The sequence below is a fragment of the Prunus dulcis genome, chromosome 2 (assembly GCF_902201215.1).
Source record: "Prunus dulcis chromosome 2, ALMONDv2, whole genome shotgun sequence".
Classification (NCBI taxonomy): domain Eukaryota; kingdom Viridiplantae; phylum Streptophyta; class Magnoliopsida; order Rosales; family Rosaceae; genus Prunus; species Prunus dulcis.
The window spans coordinates 14,599,265-14,621,820 of record NC_047651.1 but is presented as its reverse complement, the minus strand read 5'-3'; the positions used below and the strand labels follow the sequence as shown (position 1 = coordinate 14,621,820).

Below are 22,556 nucleotides of genomic sequence, written 5' to 3'. Positions count from 1 at the left end.
CACATTGTTGATCAAAAACAAAAAAGGAAAGCCACATTGACCGACAAAAAAAAGAAGGGGAAACCACGGGCTTTGAAGACTGCTTGTATAAAAAGCACTTATCTTTGTACTCGCTTGTTGTAAAAGGACATTGAATTTTTTTTTATAATATTAGTAATTCAATTTAAAATATGGTGCTTAGTTATGCTTTGTGCTAGGAGATGCTTAATGTTTGGCTATACTATGTGCTCAACGGTAGTGTCACTACTCGATTCGAGAATAAGGAATATTCCCAAATTAGACTGTGAGTCATACCATATTCATAAGAACAAAATCCTACAACCATGATATAATGAAAAATAGGGCCACAAATAATACAAATTACATAAAAACAAATAATTAGAGTCGCAGTAGCTCATAGTTAAATACACACTAAGATCTTTATCAAACGGTTGACTGCTTACAAATATTAATTATACAATTCAACAACAAAGGCCTAGTAGCTTGGTTGAAACCTGCTTTCTCAAACTTCACATTGAATCCTGCACAATATATTATGGTATGAGCATTCTAATGCCCAGTAGAGTACCATTAAACCCCTCAAGGTTAACTATCACAGTTAATCAAAGTGTCTTGCATAAAACAACAAAGATACATAAATTATACAACTAGAAAAGATAAATAAATTTGCATATGTGATGATGCCATGGACTCACTCCCTTCTAATCCCACTAATTCATACCTTAGGGCAATAAGCTTGCATGTCTCATACCATGCGTTTTACCATTGTGGCTCTGAATACCCTAAAATATGAACTAGCGCATATCCATCCCTTAACCCCATTTTTAATTTGCGAATTTCTCAACTTTCCATTTTTCATTAGAGACCCTACTCCCATCACCTCAATATATTCAAGCCCTGCTCTCATCACCTCAATATATTCCACATTTTTACTCAAATATATATAAGGCACTCTCCCACCCCTTAGATATACCTCGACCCTAACACAAATCCAAAACACAATCGTAGTTATGATGCATATGTAATGCATCTCATCATTTATCTATGCGGAATAATAATACAAATGATAACAATTATATTTCAAGTTTAATCACATGAATAATAATATTCACCCAACATCAAATAATATTCAAGGACTAATATTTCAAGTTTAATCACATGAATTATAATATTCACCAAACATAAAATAATATTTCATCGAACATCAAATAATATTCACTGAACAAAACAACAATAATATTCATATTTATAGTATTATATATAAGAATCAAGATTAAAAATGACATGGCCCAATCATCGAGAAATCAGTAAACTCTACCTCGTGTCTGACTAGTTAGATTACCGAATTACCCTTTCAATTTTAAACATACTTGTGTACTAACGATCATTGGATTTTTCCTCGAAAATCTGTGGAGACCCTCAAAACCTATATTGTTACAACTCCAAAATTCAAGCCTATTTCCAGTTTCTTTGCACAACTTCATAAGTTCTACGCAAACAATATAATACATGGGCTCTAATACCATCATGACTCACACCCTAATTCGAGAATATTCCTTGTTCTTGAATTGGGGCATAAAAGACAGGTTTGTAAAAATGTCCCAAGTCTAATCTTTTTTTTGGGCTATGGGTTGGCCAAACTTTGTATTATGGCAAGGATATTTCCGGCCCGTTCTATGAATGATAGGGCATGAGCCTTAATTTTTATGGTTATTAAACTACTTATAGGCTTAAAAATTCTTCACCCTTAAGTAGGGCTTGGACTTAGCCTATTTAAGATAAATCGGTCCTAGTCGGGCCTATTTTACCATTAAGGCCCAAAACATCCATGATTGGGTAAGGCATGTGCTAACCCTTTTGCCACCTCGGCTGACTCATTTTACAACATGATTCGGCGATGTATGGTACTCGACAATGATACATGCTTGGCAAGGCTTTGTGCTATGCTATGCTCTGTGCTTTAAGATGCTTCGAGCTCAGATATGGTCAATGCTAAAAGATGCTTTGAGGGATCTGATTTGGAGGGTTAAGCGAGCTCAACCATCTTAACATTTAATAACTAGTAACTCTATATTTTCAACATGAATGTTTGTATCTTTTGCATCGTTTCAAAAATGCCATATACATTTACTCGTAGAAAACTTTCTTGTAAAAACCATCAAAATTAGATCACCTATAGTACATATTGCACAAAGGCAAAAACTTTGAGCTTTCATGAATAAGGTGTTCTAGAATCATGCATCCATAATTTTATTAAACAGTTATAAACATTCAAATTTAAATTATGCATAATTAGTGATCATAACTAGATTGTGGCTAAAGCATTACTAAATAGACAACCAACCTACTTTATACTTTAAGTACTCAATAACACTAATAGTTTTCATCAAAGTCCAATTTTCACTAGGTCCAACATGTGTTAATGAAAACATCACCTAAAAGATAAAATAGGCACGGTTGAATCGATTATTTTTATAAGTATGAAATTCTTATACAAGTGAAATTATTCACAAAAATGAAAACTTGACTATGACAAAAAGTATGCTCTCACGTCACCTATGCTCCCTTGATTATTGTGGAACTTGGGATGATAGATTCGAATAGGAATATTAATGAATTAGAACATTAACCTCTCCAAAAAAAAATTATGATTTCAAACTTACAGTTTCACGATCATATAGAGTATGATTTCCAATAATATAGTAATGGGCAATAAATGATGGCAATTCCTTAAACAATCGCTCAAAATCTACAACTATACAACTATGCTAAGGATATTTAGTAAATGCAATTACCAAATTGTACTTGGCGAGGTGTATTTCGAATAGGACATATACTGTATGGTATGACACATTATCCTTGCCCATAAACTTATACAGTCCACATTCTCATAATTCTTCCACCACTTCTCCCAATCATCAATGTAGCATTTAGTAATAGCAATATATCCATCGGAGCATCAAACCATATATAGAAAACCTACCAGTAGCAGAGTTAGAACAAATGTAAATTTTTTTTTAAATAAAAATCATTATCAAAATGTAGTAGAATTAGCATAACTTAAATGTATAGTATTAACCTTATCCTCGAAGTAATCATGTCGAACTTGAATCCCCAAATTGATGTTATATTGATATACTCTTCCAATTTATCCTTAATCAAAGCGAGTTCTTTTATGATTTTTATACGAATTCGTTCTATTGTTTTACACATCTTCTTATCCTTGAAGTTATTATGTGGAACTAGAAGTCCCCCCTTCATATCCCTCGTAATATATCGTTGATTAAGCCCCTCATTAAGAAATGCATTTGTTGTTTCAATGACATTTTGCCTCCAAGACCCAACCACTGATGTTTTATTAATGTACTCTTCCAATTTATCCTTGAGCAAAGGGAGTCCCTAAAACAAGTGGTTTGTATCACGAATCTGTGGAGTTGTCTTACAAACCTGCTTGTAATGGGAAAAAAATAAGAAATATAATGGTGTAACAACATCATGTTTCTATCTATTTAATGTCATATTTGAGGAAAAAAGTTACTCACACAAACTCTTACTTATTAACTTATTTTGTAGAAAATGAGGAAAAAGTTACGAGGGTTTCAAAAAATAACTTGAGTATTTTAATCAAATGAGGAATTTATATGCGAGAACATGACTTGAGTATTTTAATCGAATGAAGAATTTATATGCGAGAACATGACTTGAATATTTTAATCGAATGAGGAATTTATATGCGAGAACATGACTTGCGTATTTTAATCGAATGAAGAATTGATATGCGAGAACATGACTTGAATATTTTAATCGAATGAGGAATTTATATGCGAGAACATGACTTGCGTATTTTAATCGAATGAGGAATTCATGACACACTCTCGTGTTGGAAACTTTACATACTGAAGTTTCTTGCTTTTCTTTCAATTGAGTTACATATGTGCGTAACGTACATAAACACATGGAAATTTATTTTATACTAATAATGAATATGAAAAATGCATTTTGGATCTTTTAGTTCTGTTGCATTCAAAAGCTCTCCGCATTTTTCACATTGATCTCCTCTTGCAAAAGCATAGGCAAAGCCTTAAGTCCTGCATGTCCCTTCCCCAAGCATGTCAGGTAAGAACCGTTTGCATGTGGCACAATGAAGTTGAATTATCATACTAAAAAGTTACCTTCACGAAGGATATGAGAAAATATGTACCTTGCATTCAGGATCTTTCATTTATGTTGGATTCAAAAGCTTTCCACAATTTTTCATATTGATCCTTTCGTGCAGAAGCATAGTCACACCCTTAAATTAGGGATGTCCATCCACAAGTGTGTCGGCTAAAAACCATTTGCATGAGTCAAAGTAAAGTTGAATTATAGTACAAATTCAAGTTAAAATAAATTATAGAAATACACTTTAAAGATATAACGCAATCACAATGTATGAACATAAACATGTCATCAAAGTACTGACTAAACCAATAAAATTAAAAAAAATGGACACAATTACAAGCCAGTGAATGCTACCTATTGCATTGTGTTCTCTAAAAGTCATTCATTCTCCAACGACTTTTTGAAAATCGTTTGGTATACTTCTGTTTGTTGTGGTGCCGATGTGCACCCAAATTTGTCAAAGCATATATTAAACCACTTATAAACCTCCCTATGAATTGCATGATATCTACAAGAATATAGACCTCGTCAATGGGCCGGGCCGGGCAAGGTTTTTTTTTTTTTTTTTAATTCAAAGCCCAAGCCTAGCCCATGGGCCGGACTTGAAAAAGCCCATCAGGTTGGGCCGAGTTATGCCTAACAGGCCGGGCCTAAATTGGCCTAGTTTATTTTATCCATTTTTTAATATGTATTTTTTTGTCAATTCATTTTTTTTTCTTAATATGTTTTGGTGTGTTTTTATGTTTCCTTTTTTTTTTTTTTTTTTTCATAGTTCTCTATTTACATTTGTCTATATGTTTATGTCTCCCTTTTTTTCTTTATTCATAAGTTCATAGTTTTTTTCCCCATAAATATAAAGATATAGTTAAACAACCCCATATTAATAAAATCATATTTTATCTAATATTTCATTTTTTATAGTTCTTACGACGATAATAGATAATAATTTTCTCCCCATTTCATTTAACTTGGGTTTATATATATATATATATATATATATATATATATTTATATGTATGTGAGCCTGTGGGCCGAGTTTTTATGGGCGAGCCGGTCTTTCTTAGGCTCAAATGGGCCGAGCCTATGGGCCAGGCTAGGCTTTAGACACCCAAGTCCAAACTTGGCCCACTCAACAACGGGTCGGGTCGAGCTTTTCCTCGATGGGCAGGCCCCCATCAGTCCATGGGCTGAAGGGCTTAATGATGACCCCAACAAGAATATAACCATTTGAAATAAATTTCAATAAAACGTACACAATAAATAGAAGTTAAGTTTATCAAATTATATAATTTTTTTTCAAAAATTTACGTGTCATAAACCTATTGGGGTCTACACTTCTCTTCCATAGCTTTAGTCCCCATTCTCGTGCCATACTCATTAGTTCCACATACATATACTATATTGTAGCCTTGAAGATGACAGTAGCGTGCAAAGACATCGGCACTATGAGGTTTCCCATGTTCGACTCTCTCATACAATGGTTGAGCTAGAAGAAACAGGAGCTTAAAAACCTACAACTCAGAACAATAATAAAAGTTCATCTCTTTATAATATTTTGTTATCTGTTTTCTTAGTATTGAAAATCAAACAGAGCATATTATATTCATTATATATTCCCTCCAGTGATCAAACATGTATCCCTATCTTTTACGTAATAATCAAATGGGAAACCACATTGTTGATCAAAAACAAAAAAGGAAAGCCACATTGACCGACAAAAAAAAAGGGAAACCACGGGCTTTGAAGACTGCTTGTATAAAAAGCACTTATCTTTGTACTCGCTTGTTGTAAAAGGACATTGAATTTTTTTTTTTTATATTAGTAATTCAATTTAAAATATGGTGCTTAGTTATGCTTTGTGCTAGGAGATGCTTAGTGTTTGGCTATACTATGTGCTCAACGGTAGTGTCACTACTCGATTCGAGAATAAGAAATATTCCCAAATTAGACTGTGAGTCATACCATATTCATAAGAACAAAATCCTACAACCATGATATAATGAAAAATAGGGCCACAAATAATACAAATTACATAAAAACAAATAATTAGAGTCGCAGTAGCTCATAGTTAAATACACACTAAGATATTTATCAAACGGTTGACTGCTTACAAATATTAATTATACAATTCAACAACAAAGGCCTAGTAGCTTGGTTGAAACCTGCTTTCTCAAACTTCACATTGAATCCTGCACAATATATTATGGTATGAGCATTCTAATGCCCAGTAGAGTACCATTAAACCCCTCAAGGTTAACTATCACAGTTAATCAAAGTGTCTTGCATAAAACAACAAAGATACATAAATTATACAACTAGAAAAGATAAATAAATTTGCATATGTGATGATGCCATGGACTCACTCCCTTCTAATCCCACTAATTCATACCTTAGGGCAATAAGCTTGCATGTCTCATACCATGCGTTTTACCATTGTGGCTCTGAATACCCTAAAATATGAACTAGCGCATATCCATCCCTTAACCCCATTTTTAATTTGCGAATTTCTCAACTTTCTATTTTTCATTAGAGACCCTACTCCCATCACCTCAATATATTCAAGCCCTGCTCTCATCACCTCAATATATTCCACATTTTTACTCAAATATATATAAGGCACTCTCCCACCCCTTAGATATACCTCGACCCTAACACAAATCCAAAACACAACCGTAGTTATGATGCATATGTAATGCATCTCATCATTTATCTATGCGGAATAATAATACAAATGATAACAATTATATTTCAAGTTTAATCACATGAATAATAATATTCACCCAACATCAAATAATATTCAAGGACTAATATTTCAAGTTTAATCACATGAATTATAATATTCACCAAACATAAAATAATATTTCATCGAACATCAAATAATATTCACTGAACAAAACAACAATAATATTCATATTTATAGTATTATATATAAGAATCAAGATTAAAAATGACATGGCCCAATCATCGAGAAATCAGGAAACTCTACCTCGTGTCTGACTAGTTAGATTACCGAATTACCCTTTCAATTTTAAACATACTTGTGTACTAACGATCATTGGATTTTTCCTCGAAAATCTGTGGAGACCCTCAAAACCTATATTGTTACAACTCCAAAATTCAAGCCTATTTCCAGTTTCTTTGCACAACTTCATAAGTTCTACGCAAAAAATATAATACATGGGCTCTAATACCATCATGACTCACACCCTGATTCGAGAATATTCCTTATTCTTGAATTGGGGCATAAAAGATAGGTTTGTAAAAATGTCCCAAGTCTAATCTTTTTTTTGGGCTATGGGTTGGCCAAACTTTGTATTATGGCAAGGATATTTCCGGCCCGTTCTATGAATGATAGGGCATGAGCCTTAATTTTTATGGTTATTAAACTACTTATAGGCTTAAAAATTCTTCACCCTTAAGTAGGGCTTGGACTTAGCCTATTTAAGATAAATCGGTCCTAGTCGGGCCTATTATACCATTAAGGCCCAAAACATCCATGATTGGGTAAGGAATGTGCTAACCCTTTTGCCACCTCGGCTGACTCATTTTACAACATGATTCGGTGATGTATGGTACTCGACAATGATACATGCTTGGCAAGGCTTTGTGCTATGCTATGCTCTGTGCTTTAAGATGCTTCGAGCTCAGATATGGTCAATGCTAAAAGATGCTTTGAGGGATCTGATTTGGAGGGTTAAGCGAGCTCAACCATCTTAACATTTAATAACTAGTAACTCTATATTTTCAACATGAATGTTTGTATCTTTTGCATCGTTTCAAAAATGCCATATACATTTACTCGTAGAAAACTTTCTTGTAAAAACCATCAAAATTAGATCACCTATAGTACGTATTGCACAAAGGCAAAAACTTTGAGCTTTCATGAATAAGGTGTTCTAGAATCATGCATCCATAATTTTATTAAACAGTTATAAACATTCAAATTTAAATTATGCATAATTACTGATCATAACTAGATTGTGGCTAAAGCATTACTAAATAGACAACCAACCTACTTTATACTTTAAGTACTCAATAACACTAATAGTTTTCATCAAAGTCCAATTTTCACTAGGTCCAACATGTGTTAATGAAAACATCACCTAAAAGATAAAATAGGCACGGTTGAATCGATTATTTTTATAAGTATGAAATTCTTATACAAGTGAAATTATTCACAAAAATGAAAACTTGACTATGACAAAAAGTATGCTCTCACGTCACCTATGCTCCCTTGATTATTGTGGAACTTGGGATGATAGATTCGAATAGGAATATTAATGAATTAGAACATTAACCTCTCCAAAAAAAAATTATGATTTCAAACTTACAGTTTCACGATCATATAGAGTATGATTTCCAATAATATAGTAATGGGCAATAAATGATGGCAATTCCTTAAACAATCGCTCAAAATCTACAACTATACAACTATGCTAAGGATATTTAGTAAATGCAATTACCAAATTGTACTTGGCGAGGTGTATTTCGAATAGGACATATACTGTATGGTATGACACATTATCCTTGCCCATAAACTTATACAGTCCACATTCTCATAATTCTTCCACCACTTCTCCCAATCATCAATGTAGCATTTAGTAATAGCAATATATCCATCGGAGCATCAAACCATATATAGAAAACCTACCAGTAGCAGAGTTAGAACAAATGTAAATTTTTTTTTTTAAAATCATTATCAAAATGTAGTAGAATTAGCATAACTTAAATGTATAGTATTAACCTTATCCTCGAAGTAATCATGTCGAACTTGAATCCCCAAATTGATGTTATATTGATATACTCTTCCAATTTATCCTTAATCAAAGCGAGTTCTTTTATGATTTTTATAGCGAATTCGTTCTATTGTTTTACACATCTTCTTATCCTTGAAGTTATTATGTGGAACTAGAACTCCCCCCTTCATATCCCTCGTAATATATCGTTGATTAAGCCCCTCATTAAGAAATGCATTTGTTGTTTGAATGACATTTTGCCTCCAAGACCCAACCACTGATGTTTTATTAATGTACTCTTTCAATTTATCCTTGAGCAAAGGGAGTCCCTAAAACAAGTGGTTTGTATCACGAATCTGTGGAGTTGTCTTACAAACCTGCTTGTAATGGGAAAAAAATAAGAAATAGTGGTGTAACAACATCATGTTTTTATCTATTTAATGTCATATTTGAGGAAAAAAGTTACTCACACAAACTCTTACTTATTAACTTATTTTGTAGAAAATGAGGAAAAAGTTACGAGGGTTTCAAAAAATAACTTGAGTATTTTAATCAAATGAGGAATTTATATGCGAGAACATGACTTGAGTATTTTAATCGAATGAAGAATTTATATGCGAGAACATGACTTGAATATTTAATCGAATGAGGAATTTATATGCGAGAACATGACTTGCGTATTTTAATCGAATGAAGAATTGATATGCGAGAACATGACTTGAATATTTTAATCGAATGAGGAATTTATATGCGAGAACATGACTTGCGTATTTTAATCGAATGAAGAATTGATATGCGAGAACATGACTTGAATATTTTAATCGAATGAGGAATTTATATGCGAGAACATGACTTGCGTATTTTAATCGAATGAGGAATTCATGACACACTCTCGTGTTGGAAACTTTACATACTGAAGTTTCTTGCTTTTCTTTCAATTGAGTTACATATGTGCGTAACGTACATAAACACATGGAAATTTATTTTATACTAATAATGAATATGAAAAATGCATTTTGGATCTTTTAGTTCTGTTGCATTCAAAAGCTCTCCGCATTTTTCACATTGATCTCCTCTTGCAAAAGTATAGGCAAAGCTTTAAGTCCTGCATGTCCCTTCCCCAAGCATGTCAGGTAAGAACCATTTGCATGTGGCACAATGAAGTTGAATTATCGTACTAAAAAGTTACCTTCACGAAGGATATGAGAAAATATGTACCTTGCATTCAGGATCTTTCATTTATGTTGGATTCAAAAGCTTTCCACAATTTTTCATTTTGATCCTTTCATGCAGAAGCATAGTCACACCCTTGAATTAGGCATGTCCATCCACAAGTGTGTCGGCTAAGAACCATTTGCATGAGTCAAAGTAAAGTTGAATTATAGTACAAATTCAAGTTAAAATAAATTATAGAAATACACTTTAAAGATATAACGCAATCACAATGTATGAACATAAACATGTCATCAAAGTACTGACTAAACCAATAAAATTAAAAAAAATGGACACAATTACAAGCCAGTGAATGCTACCTATTGCATTGTGTTCTCTAAAAGTCATTCATTCTCCAACGACTTTTTGAAAATCGTTTGGTATACTTCTGTTTGTTGTGGTGCCGATGTGCACCCAAATTTGTCAAAGCATATATTAAACCACTTATAAACCTCCCTATGAATTGCATGATATCTACAAGAATATAGACCTCGTCAATGGGCCGGGCCGGGCAAGGTTTTTTTTTTTTTTTTTAATTCAAAGCCCAAGCCTAGCCCATGGGCCGGACTTGAAAAAGCCCATCAGGTTGGGCCGAGTTATGCCTAACAGGCCGGGCCTAAATTGGCCTAGTTTATTTTATCCATTTTTTAATATGTATTTTTTTGTCAATTCATTTTTTTTTCTTAATATGTTTTGGTGTGTTTTTATGTTTCCTTTTTTTTTTTTTTTTTTTCATAGTTCTCTATTTACATTTGTCTGTATGTTTATGTCTCCCTTTTTTTCTTTATTCATAAGTTCGTAGTTTTTTTCCCCATAAATATAAAGATATAGTTAAACAACCCCATATTAATAAAATCATATTTTATCTCATATTTCATTTTTTATAGTTCTTACAACGATAATAGATAATAATTTTCTCCACATTTCATTTAACTTGGGTTTTTATATATATATATATATATATATATATATATATATTTATATGTATGTGAGCCTGTGGGCTGGGTTTTTATGGGCGAGCCGGTCTTTCTTAGGCTCAAATGGGCCGAGCCTATGGGCCAGGCTAGGCTTTAGACACCCAAGTCCAAGCCTGGCCCACTCAACAACGGGTCGGGTCGGGCTTTTTCTCGATGGGCCGGACAGGCCCCCATCAGTCCATGGGCTCACGGGCTTAATGATGACCCCAACAAGAATATAACCATTTGAAATAAATTTCAATAAAACGTACACAATAAATAGAAGTTAAGTTTATCAAATTATATAATTTTTTTTCAAAAATTTACGTGTCATAAACCTATTGGGGTCTACACTTCTCTTCCATAGCTTTGGTCTCCATTGTTGTGCCATACTCTTTAGTTCCACATACATATACTATATTGTAGCCTTGAAGATGACAGTAGCTGCAAAGACATCGGCACTCAACACACCTAGCCAACACAACAAAAAGAATACATCAATTAAAATGATCTCAGAATACATGAATTAATTTCGAGAATATGTTTGGTTCCTGAAAAATTAGAAGGAAACAAAATAAGGAGTAGATAAATACAACCAATAACATTGCCGAGGTGAGGGACATTGTTGACATAAGGCAAGGCGATGGTGATCAGGATGTTTCACTTGCTAAGGATGGGTAGCTTGGTATCCATCTTCGTGTCGTACTTATTAGTTATACATATGTATACCATATTGTAGCCTCGAATATAGCATTAGAGTCTGCTCGTAGTTCATCATAGGATACCATTTAGTTACGGCATCGAATCTGCTTGTAGTTCATAATGGGATACCATTTGGTTATGACATAAACGTCTTGGACATCCATCATATCATTATCTACATAAATGATTTCCATCATGCATTTTAATTTTGTTGTTTCTAGTTCATTGCGAGACTTGTGAACTTGTTAAACACCATTGTGTTCATTTTCCAATAAGTCTTCATCAAAGTGTCATTGCTTTTTCTATTATCTATTGTTATGCTTGGTGTCCTTCTTGTGTCACTAATATCTCCAGATCAAAATGGTTTGTTACTTTTATTGTTGAATTTCACAAGTTAGGTAGGTTTATTTGATGAAAGACAAAAGTGACGTATTTTGTATTTTTTAAGTTATTTCATCGCATAACTCGCACCCAATACAACTTTCTATCAAAGTCTTCCACTTAGATGATAGTGGAAGCACATAAATTTTAGTCTTCAATCTTATTTTTAAGTGATGGGATTGTTCATCAAATATCTTGCAATTATACCCCCCAACAAAATGGAGTAGCCAAGCGGTAAAATGGTCATCTTGTTGACATTACATGTTCTTTGCTTATTTCCATCTAGGTTCCCAAATCCTTTTAGGGAGATGTCATTCTTATTTATGCTCACCTCACAAATAGGATGACTTTTCTTTTTATGCAATTTAAAACACTTTCCAAGTGTTCCGTCATCTTGTTCCCTACCAACTCTTAATCAACTTCCACCTCAAGTCTTTGTGTTATGTTCATATTCATAAAACTAACAAAGGTAAGCTTGACCTTCAAGCTCTCAAATGTGATTTCTTTGAGGTAATCCCTCACTCAAAAAAATTATAAGTGTTTTCATCATTCACCAAAAAATATTTTGTTTCTATAGATGTTTCCTTTAATAAAAACCTAGCTGATTTCTCTGATTCTCTTGCCTACACTTCCCTCCAAGAGGAGACCATGACTAGCCAAGAGAAATCTTGGGATGTTATATTAGATATGGAGAACAAAACACATAACATACATTTAAGTGATATAAATATAGAAAAACCAAATATCGAAAGTACTTTATTGAATCTTTTCTGACAGGACATTGTATGTCACCATTTCGTTCCGCATATAAATGAAAAAAGACACCTATCGAGCAACATGACTAGCTATATGCTCTCGAGACAAGTAATCCTGATGTATAATCTATTTAGTTTACGCTTTCTCATGTTTATCATAATCTTCAAACTTATCCTAATTCATTTGATGATTTAGATTTTCTAATTGTCTTCAGAAGATCCCAGTGTGCTTTTCCATCAACATATAAATATCATATTTTCAGTTTTATGTCTTCTTATCAACTCTCACTATCTTTTAAACGGTTTTCCCATAAGTTGTCCTCTGTATTTATTCCAAAAACTTTACATGAAGCACTTGACAACCTAGGGGGAAAAAAAGGCAATGGTTAAAGAATATTGAGAGCTCTTCAAAATAATCTACTTCGGAATTAGTGGAGATACCAAGAAGGAAGAAAGTTGTTGGTTTCAAGTGTATGTTCACCATAAAACATAAGGTTTATGGCTCAATTGACATGTATAAGGTTAGATTGGTAGCAACATGATACATACAGACTTATGACGTCACGAAACGTTTGCTCAAGTTGCTAAAATGAACATTATTCATGTTCTCTTATCATTAGCAACTAACTTGAAGTGGACCCTTCAACAATTTGATGTCAAGAATATTTTCCTTCATGGTGATTTATATGAAGAGGTGTGCATGGACACTTCTCTAGGTTACGATGAACACATTAGAGGGAAGGTGTGCAAATTAAGGAAAGCATTATATGTCTTGAAGCAATCCCCTAGGTAGAGGTGTCAAACGGGATGGGCTGACCCATTTAATTTATCGGGTCGTGCTGTGCCGTCTGATTTAGTAAAATCATTGATCCCGGCCCGGCCCGGCCCAAAGTCCATGTCCATATTGAAACGGGCTGGGCCGGGCACATGCCCTGCCTGTGCTCGTGCTCGTGCCATATTCTGGCCAAAGAACCAACCCATTTAATTTGAATTTTTTTTCACTTTATTTTTTTTCCCACTAGATAATTCACATTATAAACATTAAAAATATAAGTATAGGCAAGAAATGATGAACTATTTTAACATCCAAACAATATGAATTGGCGGAGGGCAAAAAGTGTCAAACTCCATAAAGTTCACTTCAACTTTTCATCTTTAAACAACTTATTATTTTATATGTAAAAAAATGTCTTACTTTGATTATAAGACAAGTGTATATGTCATATGTACTGATTATATATTAAGTCCAATGTTGTTTAATTAATTTGTAGTTATTTTCATTTATTAATTTACATTTTGACTTTTGAGAAAGAAAAAAAAAAGTTAAGTGGGCTGGGCTTGAAGCAGGCTTGGGCTCGGGCCGTGCTTGAAGCAGGCTCGGGCCATGGGCTGGCCTGGTTCATTAGACCTATTTTTTTATTCCGGCTCGGCCGAAGTTTTAGTGTTGTGTCAAGTACAGACATATTTTTTTATTCCGACTCGGCCGAAGTTTTAGTGTTGTGTCAAGTACTGACCTATTTTTTTATTTCGACTCGAGCGAAGTTTTAGTGTTGTGTCAAGTACAGTCCATTAATATTCGTGCTCGTGCCGTGCCGTTCCTCATTTAAATGGATATCATCCAAGTCAAGCAGATAATACATTATTTTTTCGACATTTTGAAAAGGATAAAAAATTTATCATCATTGTTTATGTTCACGACATTGAAATGATAGGGAATGACATTGAAATGATAGGGAATGACCCTGAAGAAATCAAGAGATTGAAAGTTCATTTGGCTAAAGAATTTGAAATCAAAGACTTTGGTATCCTAAGATATTTTCTTGGGATTGAAGTAGGTTTAGCAAAAGATCTTCGTTTCAAAAAGAAAGTATGTGCTTGATCTTTTAACAAAGACATGGATGCTAGCTTGTGAGCCAGTAAACACTCCAATGAAAAAGAAAAAAAAACAAAACAAAACAAAGACTTGGGTATCCTAAGATATTTTCTTGGGATTGAAGTGGCTTATTCAAGGAGGGTATCTTCATTTCATAAAGAAAATATGTGCTTATAACACCTCGCAGTGTTAGGGTATGGAGTCTACACCCTTATCTGATTAGTTACTTGAAATAAGAGAGCAGTTACTGGTACTCCAAAAATAATTATCATATATTTATAAGAAAGAAGTACATGATCATTATTTTGAAGTGCAAATATAGGTCGTTTTGATATTAAAAAATCAGAAAATTCTAGACTTACTATTTTTTTATACCACATTGTGTATCACCTCTCTAAATAGATGTGACCAATTGTATTGGTGGGCACAATTTTTAGGCTAAAATCACAAACTTTTTAAATTTATCTATATATATAAAGCAAAAGACAAAGAATGGTGAAACATTCAAAATACCAGAAAATGTCCTTGGTTAATTCAAATATTAAGAATTAAAATTATTAATTAAATGACGATAATATGGTAAATTCACATTTTTCATATTTAAAAAATAAAAATAAAAACAAAATTAGATAATAGGTCATATTTTTATGTAACATAACTACCCTTGTTATATTTTTTTAATTCTAAAAATAAAATAAAACAGAAAAAAGAAAATAAATATATAAATAGTGAATTTGATAGAATATTATATTTTGTTATACCGGAACTTGTACAATTTCACAATCGTCTACAATTCATTCATTTTTAGAAAAACAGAAAATAGTTGTTTTCAAGTAGGAATGAAAAGGAAAAGAAGCTTACACAAATATTGGCCGTATGATTGAAATTTTTTACTGTTACAATTACGTAGATTAAATCTAGGCTGTCAGATTAGAGGATAGCACGCAGGCAGGTCCACCCTTGGCGTCGGCACTGCCTGACCAGCCGAGAGGTCCAGTGGCTTGCAAAAATTGGGCTCTACAAATTTCTAGTCCATCTGGTTTGTGGGCTGAAATTTCGACCAAACTTTTGCATTTCTCAAATTTGGGCTCACGCAAGGGTGTTTTTTGTTTTTGGGCTGAAAACCCAATTTTTGAGTTTGGTCCCCTGCAGCGTTGGAGATGGCCTAACCGAGCAATCTTCAGTGAAAGAAAAAAAAATCAATCATAGCTTCAAACAGAATCAGTCTCAGCAGCTTTTATTGGGGGTGGTTCCTCAGAGATCCTCTCTCTGTCTCTCTCTCTCTCTTCCCCCAAACACCACTGTTTCCCAATTTCCTCACTCCAAAACCCCTCTCTCTCTCTGTCCCAATCTCTTCCCCGAAATTCAGACCCACCGAAAACCTAACTTTCCACTGTTGAACTTTTCACCGTCTTCTTTCCATTAAAATTTTGTTTTTTTTTTTTTCCCATTATTGCGGATCCTACTTCTGTGCTCTAAAGATGGACATTGAGCAAAAGCAAGAAGAGATCATCGATCACTTCGTCAAGCAAGCCTCGTCCCTCGAAGGCTCTGCCCTCGGCTCCCTCGTCGTCGAAGCCACCTCGCACCCTTCTCTCTTCGCCTTCTCCGAGATTCTCGCCGTTCCTAATGTTCTTCAGGTTTCTTTTCTTTTTCTTTCCTTCTCTGTTTTGTTGTGAATTTTCCTTTTCTGCTCTGTGGTGGTAGAAACTAAGAATGAAAGGAGAATTTGAATGTTAAGTTAGGAAATAGGAGGTGATATCCTCACTGCTACAACTGGGTTTTTTTTTTTTTTTTTTTTTACCCAATTAATGATGGCCAATGGATGTGGTGGAATATGATGTGGTAAAATTTTAATTTTTAATTATTTGGGATGTTGTGCTTAGCTAAACAGAAATGTTATTCTTGTTTTGGTTGAGAGAAGGGTTCTGTTGTTTTAGGAGTTAGGTCATTGTTTATGAACAAAAAATGTCTAAATCAGAATTTTGGTGTAGCCAAAGAGAAAATTAAATTGTTTATTATTGTTATTGGGTTTTCATGCTACGAATGTCATTGTAGGAATAGTTCTTTTGACTCTGTAATATTTGCAGCTTGAAGGAACAGAAACTTCTGTGAACCTGGATGTGCTTCGCTTGTTTTCACAAGGAACATGGAGTGACTACAAAAGTGAGCGTGCAAAACTTGCTTCATCTTTTGGTCCATTTTCTCATTAGTGAATCTCTAGCTGTTGGTTTAATTGCTTTGGCCTTCTTGCACCAACTAAATTAATGTTTCTTTTCTGCTTCTATTTCTGATACAATATCAAACGCCCTAAACTCTAAATGTTAAAAACTAACTTACACCCTTAAGTGTTAAACCCTGTTGCAACATGGAAACAAAAATCAGAAAAAGATAACCCAAAAATTGAGCCGCCATTGGAACGGTCTGTTGGCATGGCGTAGTCTGCACCTGAAGTTCAATATATATGCATGTAGATGTACATATGTAGACGAAATTGTTTATTGTTGTTGGATTTTCCTTTTCCTTCTATTTGTTTTCTTCTTTTTCTTGGTGGGTAGTTGTATTTTTAGTGCAAGTTTTCGGGGTCCACAGTGATATTTCAAGTTGCATATATTTGAATGTTAAATGGTTTTATTATTCAAAACATATGCAGCATCTATAACTACAAGTGTGGAAAAAAAAAAAAAAAAAGGTTAAAAAATACAAAAGAAAAAAAAGAACTTTATCTTCATTATCTTTAATTTTTTATATTAAAAAACTACTACTGTTTGTTTTAATGTCCCTGGAGTTTGGCGGAAATGATACCACTCCATAACATTTAATCGTTTTCATTTCCACTATAATAATTTCCAAAATTTCGGAGGATATAATGTCTTAAGAAATCATCTGTTAACTGTTGACCATTTTAAAAGGGAACACAGCTATAATTTTATGCAGCATTGCCTCTGTCATCAACTCCATAACATTATTAAATCCATTGTTCTCTTTTCTTATGTTTTTTTTTTCCTTATGGTTAATTTTTTTTATTTTAGAGAACTACTTCCCTTAAATTTCTGTGAGTTTTTGTGAAAAAATTATGTAAGCTTCTCTATGGCTTATTGTGATGAATTTAAGAAACTGAAACATAGTTCAATTGTAGGTGATGCCAGTCGTCTTCCCCATTTGGTCCCTGATCAAGTCCTAAAGCTGAAGCAGCTCACTGTTCTTACACTAGCTGAGACAAACAAGGCATGATTCAAATGCGTTATCCTCTTATTTTTCAAAAGTTGTTGGTGATTTACATCTCTGAATGTGTAGTAATGGTTAAGGCTATATGGTTCAATGTGATTATGTGGAGTGTGTCACTTCTGGTACTTTATGTTCTCCATGCTTAACAAATGTCATCCTAAATAAAAAATGAAAGGATATAGTGAAAAATGCATCACTTTTGGACAAGTCCTTCGGACATAAATTTGTCTTAATTGCACTTGGAGCAAATTGACTGCAGTTACGAATACCGCCACTGCTTAAAATTGAATTCTTATTGTAATAGATTATGGTGCCTGTTAAAATACCGGAAACTCAGATTTGAAAAGTTAATTGAAGCGGAATGCCGGAAGCTTATTTGGTCTAAATCCCGAAAAATAGCAGTGTTACCTATCTTAGTCATCTGATGCCCGACTCTAGTAATTGATCAGATCATGAGCTAAAGGCCTTATCATGGATAAATTCTTCTATAACTTTTAGTATGTAAGGTAGCACTACATTAGATAGTGAAATTTATCCCATTCCTGTTATTGTTATGAATCAAATACTGATGCATCAAGCATGTGTTTTTTTTCCCTCATTCAGCTACACTCGGGGATTTTCTGGGTCACTATTGTGTATTCAATTTTCTTAAGTATTCTTGAAAGCCTTTGCAGGTACTACCATATGATCAACTAATGCAGGAGTTAGATGTTATAAATGTACGTGAGCTCGAGGATTTTCTCATTAATGAGTGCATGTATGCGGTAATTCTTCTTTCATCCTGCTACCTCTTTTTTTTCCATACTATATTGAAACATGGACAAAGCGTCTCTACTGAAGGATGTAGAATGAATAATCATAACTTTTAACGAATTATCATTCAAATACAGTCCAAGTGAAAGAATTGAAATCAAATGTGTTGGAGAAACACTATTCTCCCTTGTCTTTCTGCCAATCTGTCTCGGTGTGTGCATATGGGCGGATGATTATTTGATTATGCCTACAACCATTGAAATAAAATGTGTTCTCGCTTGTGTAAGAATATTCTTTTGAATATTGGACAGCAATATCTGAAAGTTGTTAATGTTAGTTTTGGTCGATGAAGCACGGATATTCCAAATATTGCAGGTGCAGAGTATCCGATATGGATATAGCCCTGATGCCCCCCAATACACCTTGACACTTGTCGGATACAGATTTGGAGTATTCCGTTGACATTTTTGTAAGTTTGACCTTTGGATATAGTGCGACATGCGTTGTCTACGTACGCATTTGGGTGCAAGAGGCGTTCTTTTGTGATTTTTTCTCCTAAAAAAAGGGGGGGTGTCTGAGGTTTTTAAAAAAAAAATCAAATTATTTAAAAAACTGATGGTCTGAATATTACTTTAAAAGGTTAAGGGTTAAACGTGAAATAAACAGCAGCTTCTTTAATGATTGTTCTGCGACAAAGTTGATTTTCTAGCTAGTAGCTATTTGTAACAAACTAATGAGTAATCATGCATGAATGATGGAATGGAATCAATGGATATAATCTTTTCCTTTTGTCTATTTTAATATAGTATCTTTTAAATTATTAACTAGGTTCCTACTTTCTTGGTTGTGTAGATAACCTTTTAAAGATATATATGTAATGTTATATATACTATTTTATTATGGAGGACATGTGTGGTGATTTTTAGGTTTGTTTTCTTTTAGGGCATAGTAAGAGGAAAGCTTGACCAGCTGCGGAAGTGCTTTGAGGTTTGAGCTTTATACAGCCTTTGCTTTAAATTATTGGAATTTTTTTCTCCTTGTTTTCGCTTTCCTCTTTCTTCTCTTTGGTTTCTGCTCATTCCCTTTAGGTATTCAATCTTGTGAAAGCAGGTCCAGTTTGCTGCAGGGAGAGACCCCAGACCCGGACAACTTGGGAGTATGATACACACACTGTCAAACTGGTAACATCTCTGATTTTGATGGCATTGGTGTAGTTTCTCTACCTCTCTTGGCATGTGCATTATGATCTCAAAACATTAATGTTTTTCCCTGATTGTGTGAAAGTTTCATGACTGTGAGGTGTAAATCTCATGCCATGGAGCATCTTTTACCAATTTGCTAACAAGTTTTCCAATGAAGATTCAGAAAAAAACCAAAAAACTGAAAAACATGGTCCCATGTCTAATGAAGTAATGTGTTCTGATTTTTTGCTGCTGAGTTTATGATTTATGAAGTTTCTTCTCTAGATAAAAAAAACTAATAGAATCGTCTAAATTTTCTGTGAATGAAAACGTAGGTTGGATACCTCAAACAATCTTCTTATCTCGATTCAAGAGAAGATGAAGTGGGCTGATACTATGACTGAATTGGCCAAGGAACACAAAAAAGAGGTTGAAGATAGGGTGGAAGAAGTAAAGAAGTCCTCTTCCCACAAGGTCAGTTTAATCCAGTTTTATTTTTTGTATTGCTTCTCCAAATAAGCCTTTCGTAATCAAGTGGACAAGTTGCATTTGATGATTTGGACATGCCATAGCAAAGAATACTTTATGATTTTTATTTTATTGATATGTTTCTCTACACCAAATGTGCACATCAAGGCTTTTGTTATGATCTACTCTGAAGCTAAATAATCACTAGATGATCGAGTACTTTGTTCTCACCCCACACACAGTACCTCCCAATGTGTTTATTAGAGTCTTTTGTTTAGTTATTGGTTATATTGGTCGATGTGTCTTACTTACGTTGTGGCAGAAGTTCCACACTGTAACCAGGCCGACATTGACTTCCGGGGGCACGAGGAGATTTACTCCGAACCTGGTGGAGTGATGGACTATGAGGAAGACCGAAGTAGACCAAAGAGGTAATGCATATACCTCACTTTCTTAATTATGATTCTCTCTCTTCCTCACGTCCTTTGGGTAGGTGGTCTAACCATGTTCCACACAATAAAATATTTGTGAGCCTTTATTGCAAAACCTATTACGTGCATTATTTGAATATTTGGTTTGGATCGTCAATATGATTTGCCTTTACTCTACTTTTGGACTTGGAAATGCAGGAGACGGCATCCGATATATAGATGAGTGTTAAGAGGTGGAAAGGATGAGTGTGTTTAGGCGAGTTTGAGTAGGCTTGATTTTTGTTCATGGCTTTCCCAGATGTGTTGATTTTTCCTTTTTGGAGACCATAACCTCTCCGATGTTAAACCTTTTGCTTTGTTGTTTTAGGCTCATATTTCATATGTTATTTAGCTTGTCTTCAACCCATTGTTATTCCAATTGAGTTTACAAGAATGAAACCACATTTATTGGTGCGGCTAACATTGTTCATGGATTCAGATACTACAATTGTTCTTGTTTCTCAATGTGTCTTGAGTTCAGTGGTTCTTATATTGGTAAAAATTGGCGGGTGAATGGTTCAACTTCCCAGTAATGATTTTGAGTGCCCTTTTAAGTGGCTTTGTTTCTGGGTGCTCCTGTTTCTTTGTTGTTAGATCGGATACGGATGGTTGAGATACACGATGGAAATCTGGTTGATTCAATACTTATTTTATATTTTTTCAATTATTCAATCTCAAGTAAAAATATGCTAGTTATTATAGGCAAAGTGCAGCACAAGAATGAATGTTTTCTTGTATGTACGAGTTAGGACAGTTGCATGCACCCAGTCCAGAGGTAACTTCCTTGTAAAAGCGTTCATGCAAGCTTCTAAGTTTAATTTAACCTGTTGATAAAAGAAAAAAGTTTTATTTCACCCAAGTAGACATTTTGAATTGAATATTTCCATTTATTTTCTTTGCATAGACACCAACCATTAACATTATATGGTGTAGCGACAAGAGTACCAAGTACTTTGATACAATTTTCCATTACTCGATAGTGAACAATACTCTTATCTGTTTTGTAGAATCATGTGTACTTATCAAGCCAACAGGATACGTGCGTCAAACTTAGCCATTTTGCAAGACCACCAAGGCGACTCCGTGTTGAAGAGGCTCCGAGGAAGCCACCACCCCCACCTAGGTGTCCCACAATTGTCCCCACAAGGTTACATATGTTATGCCACTCATTGGGGAGATAATTGGTTAGACAAATTCTGGATAGAGATACTATAACTAGGGCTGGCCGGGGGCGGCTCCGAAAATAGATTTTATATTTATATATGGAAATGCTAGGCTTATCACATTTTTCATATCACAATGTGTACCACCTCTCTAATAGAGGTGTATCATATGGTATTGGTGGCCTCCACTTCTATTAGAGAGGTAGTACACAATGTGGTATAAAAATGTGGTAAGCTTAGCATTACCCTTTATATATATAAAAGTGAGCATACCGCTATTCTTTCATTTATATAACCGTTGAATATGACCTGACAATGACAACAAAAATTAATTTGCGGTCCTCCTTTGAGCCAAGACTCAGGGCGGTCGCACTTCCTATCCTGGCTCAGGGTCGGACCTAACTATAACAACGTTTCATATAGTACTAGAAAGGTTTATGTGAGGACAGGTAAGGAGTATTTTCTAGAGTTTATCAAACGCCAAACGGCTTTTCTTCATAGCTGATTTCTCTTTCAA

The 22,556-nt window shown here is 34.2% G+C and overlaps 1 protein-coding gene and 1 pseudogene across 7 annotated transcripts; one reads left to right on the top strand and one right to left on the bottom strand.

Annotated features, from left to right (window-relative positions):
• Positions 1 to 7,874: 7,874 nt before the first annotated feature.
• Positions 7,875 to 11,758, bottom strand: LOC117618216 (annotated as a pseudogene).
• A 4,239-nt stretch (positions 11,759 to 15,997) lies between these two features.
• LOC117619380 (COP9 signalosome complex subunit 7-like) lies at positions 15,998 to 22,342 on the top strand. Of its 7 annotated transcripts, none has more exons than XM_034349313.1 (9): positions 15,998 to 16,416; positions 16,867 to 16,942; positions 17,916 to 18,004; positions 18,679 to 18,768; positions 19,700 to 19,744; positions 19,868 to 19,938; positions 20,274 to 20,412; positions 20,749 to 20,837; positions 21,884 to 22,342. In XM_034349313.1, exons 1-9 carry the CDS (start codon positions 16,258 to 16,260, stop codon positions 22,089 to 22,091), a joined length of 966 nt encoding a protein of 321 aa, XP_034205204.1. In that variant the 5' UTR covers positions 15,998 to 16,257; the 3' UTR covers positions 22,092 to 22,342. The 7 variants fall into 7 exon arrangements, with proteins under 7 accessions (XP_034205204.1, XP_034205209.1, XP_034205207.1 ...); XM_034349318.1 differs by having other exon boundaries at positions 20,732 to 20,837; positions 21,884 to 21,995; XM_034349316.1 differs by having other exon boundaries at positions 20,729 to 20,837; positions 21,884 to 21,995.
• The last annotated feature ends 214 nt before the right edge of the window (positions 22,343 to 22,556 follow it).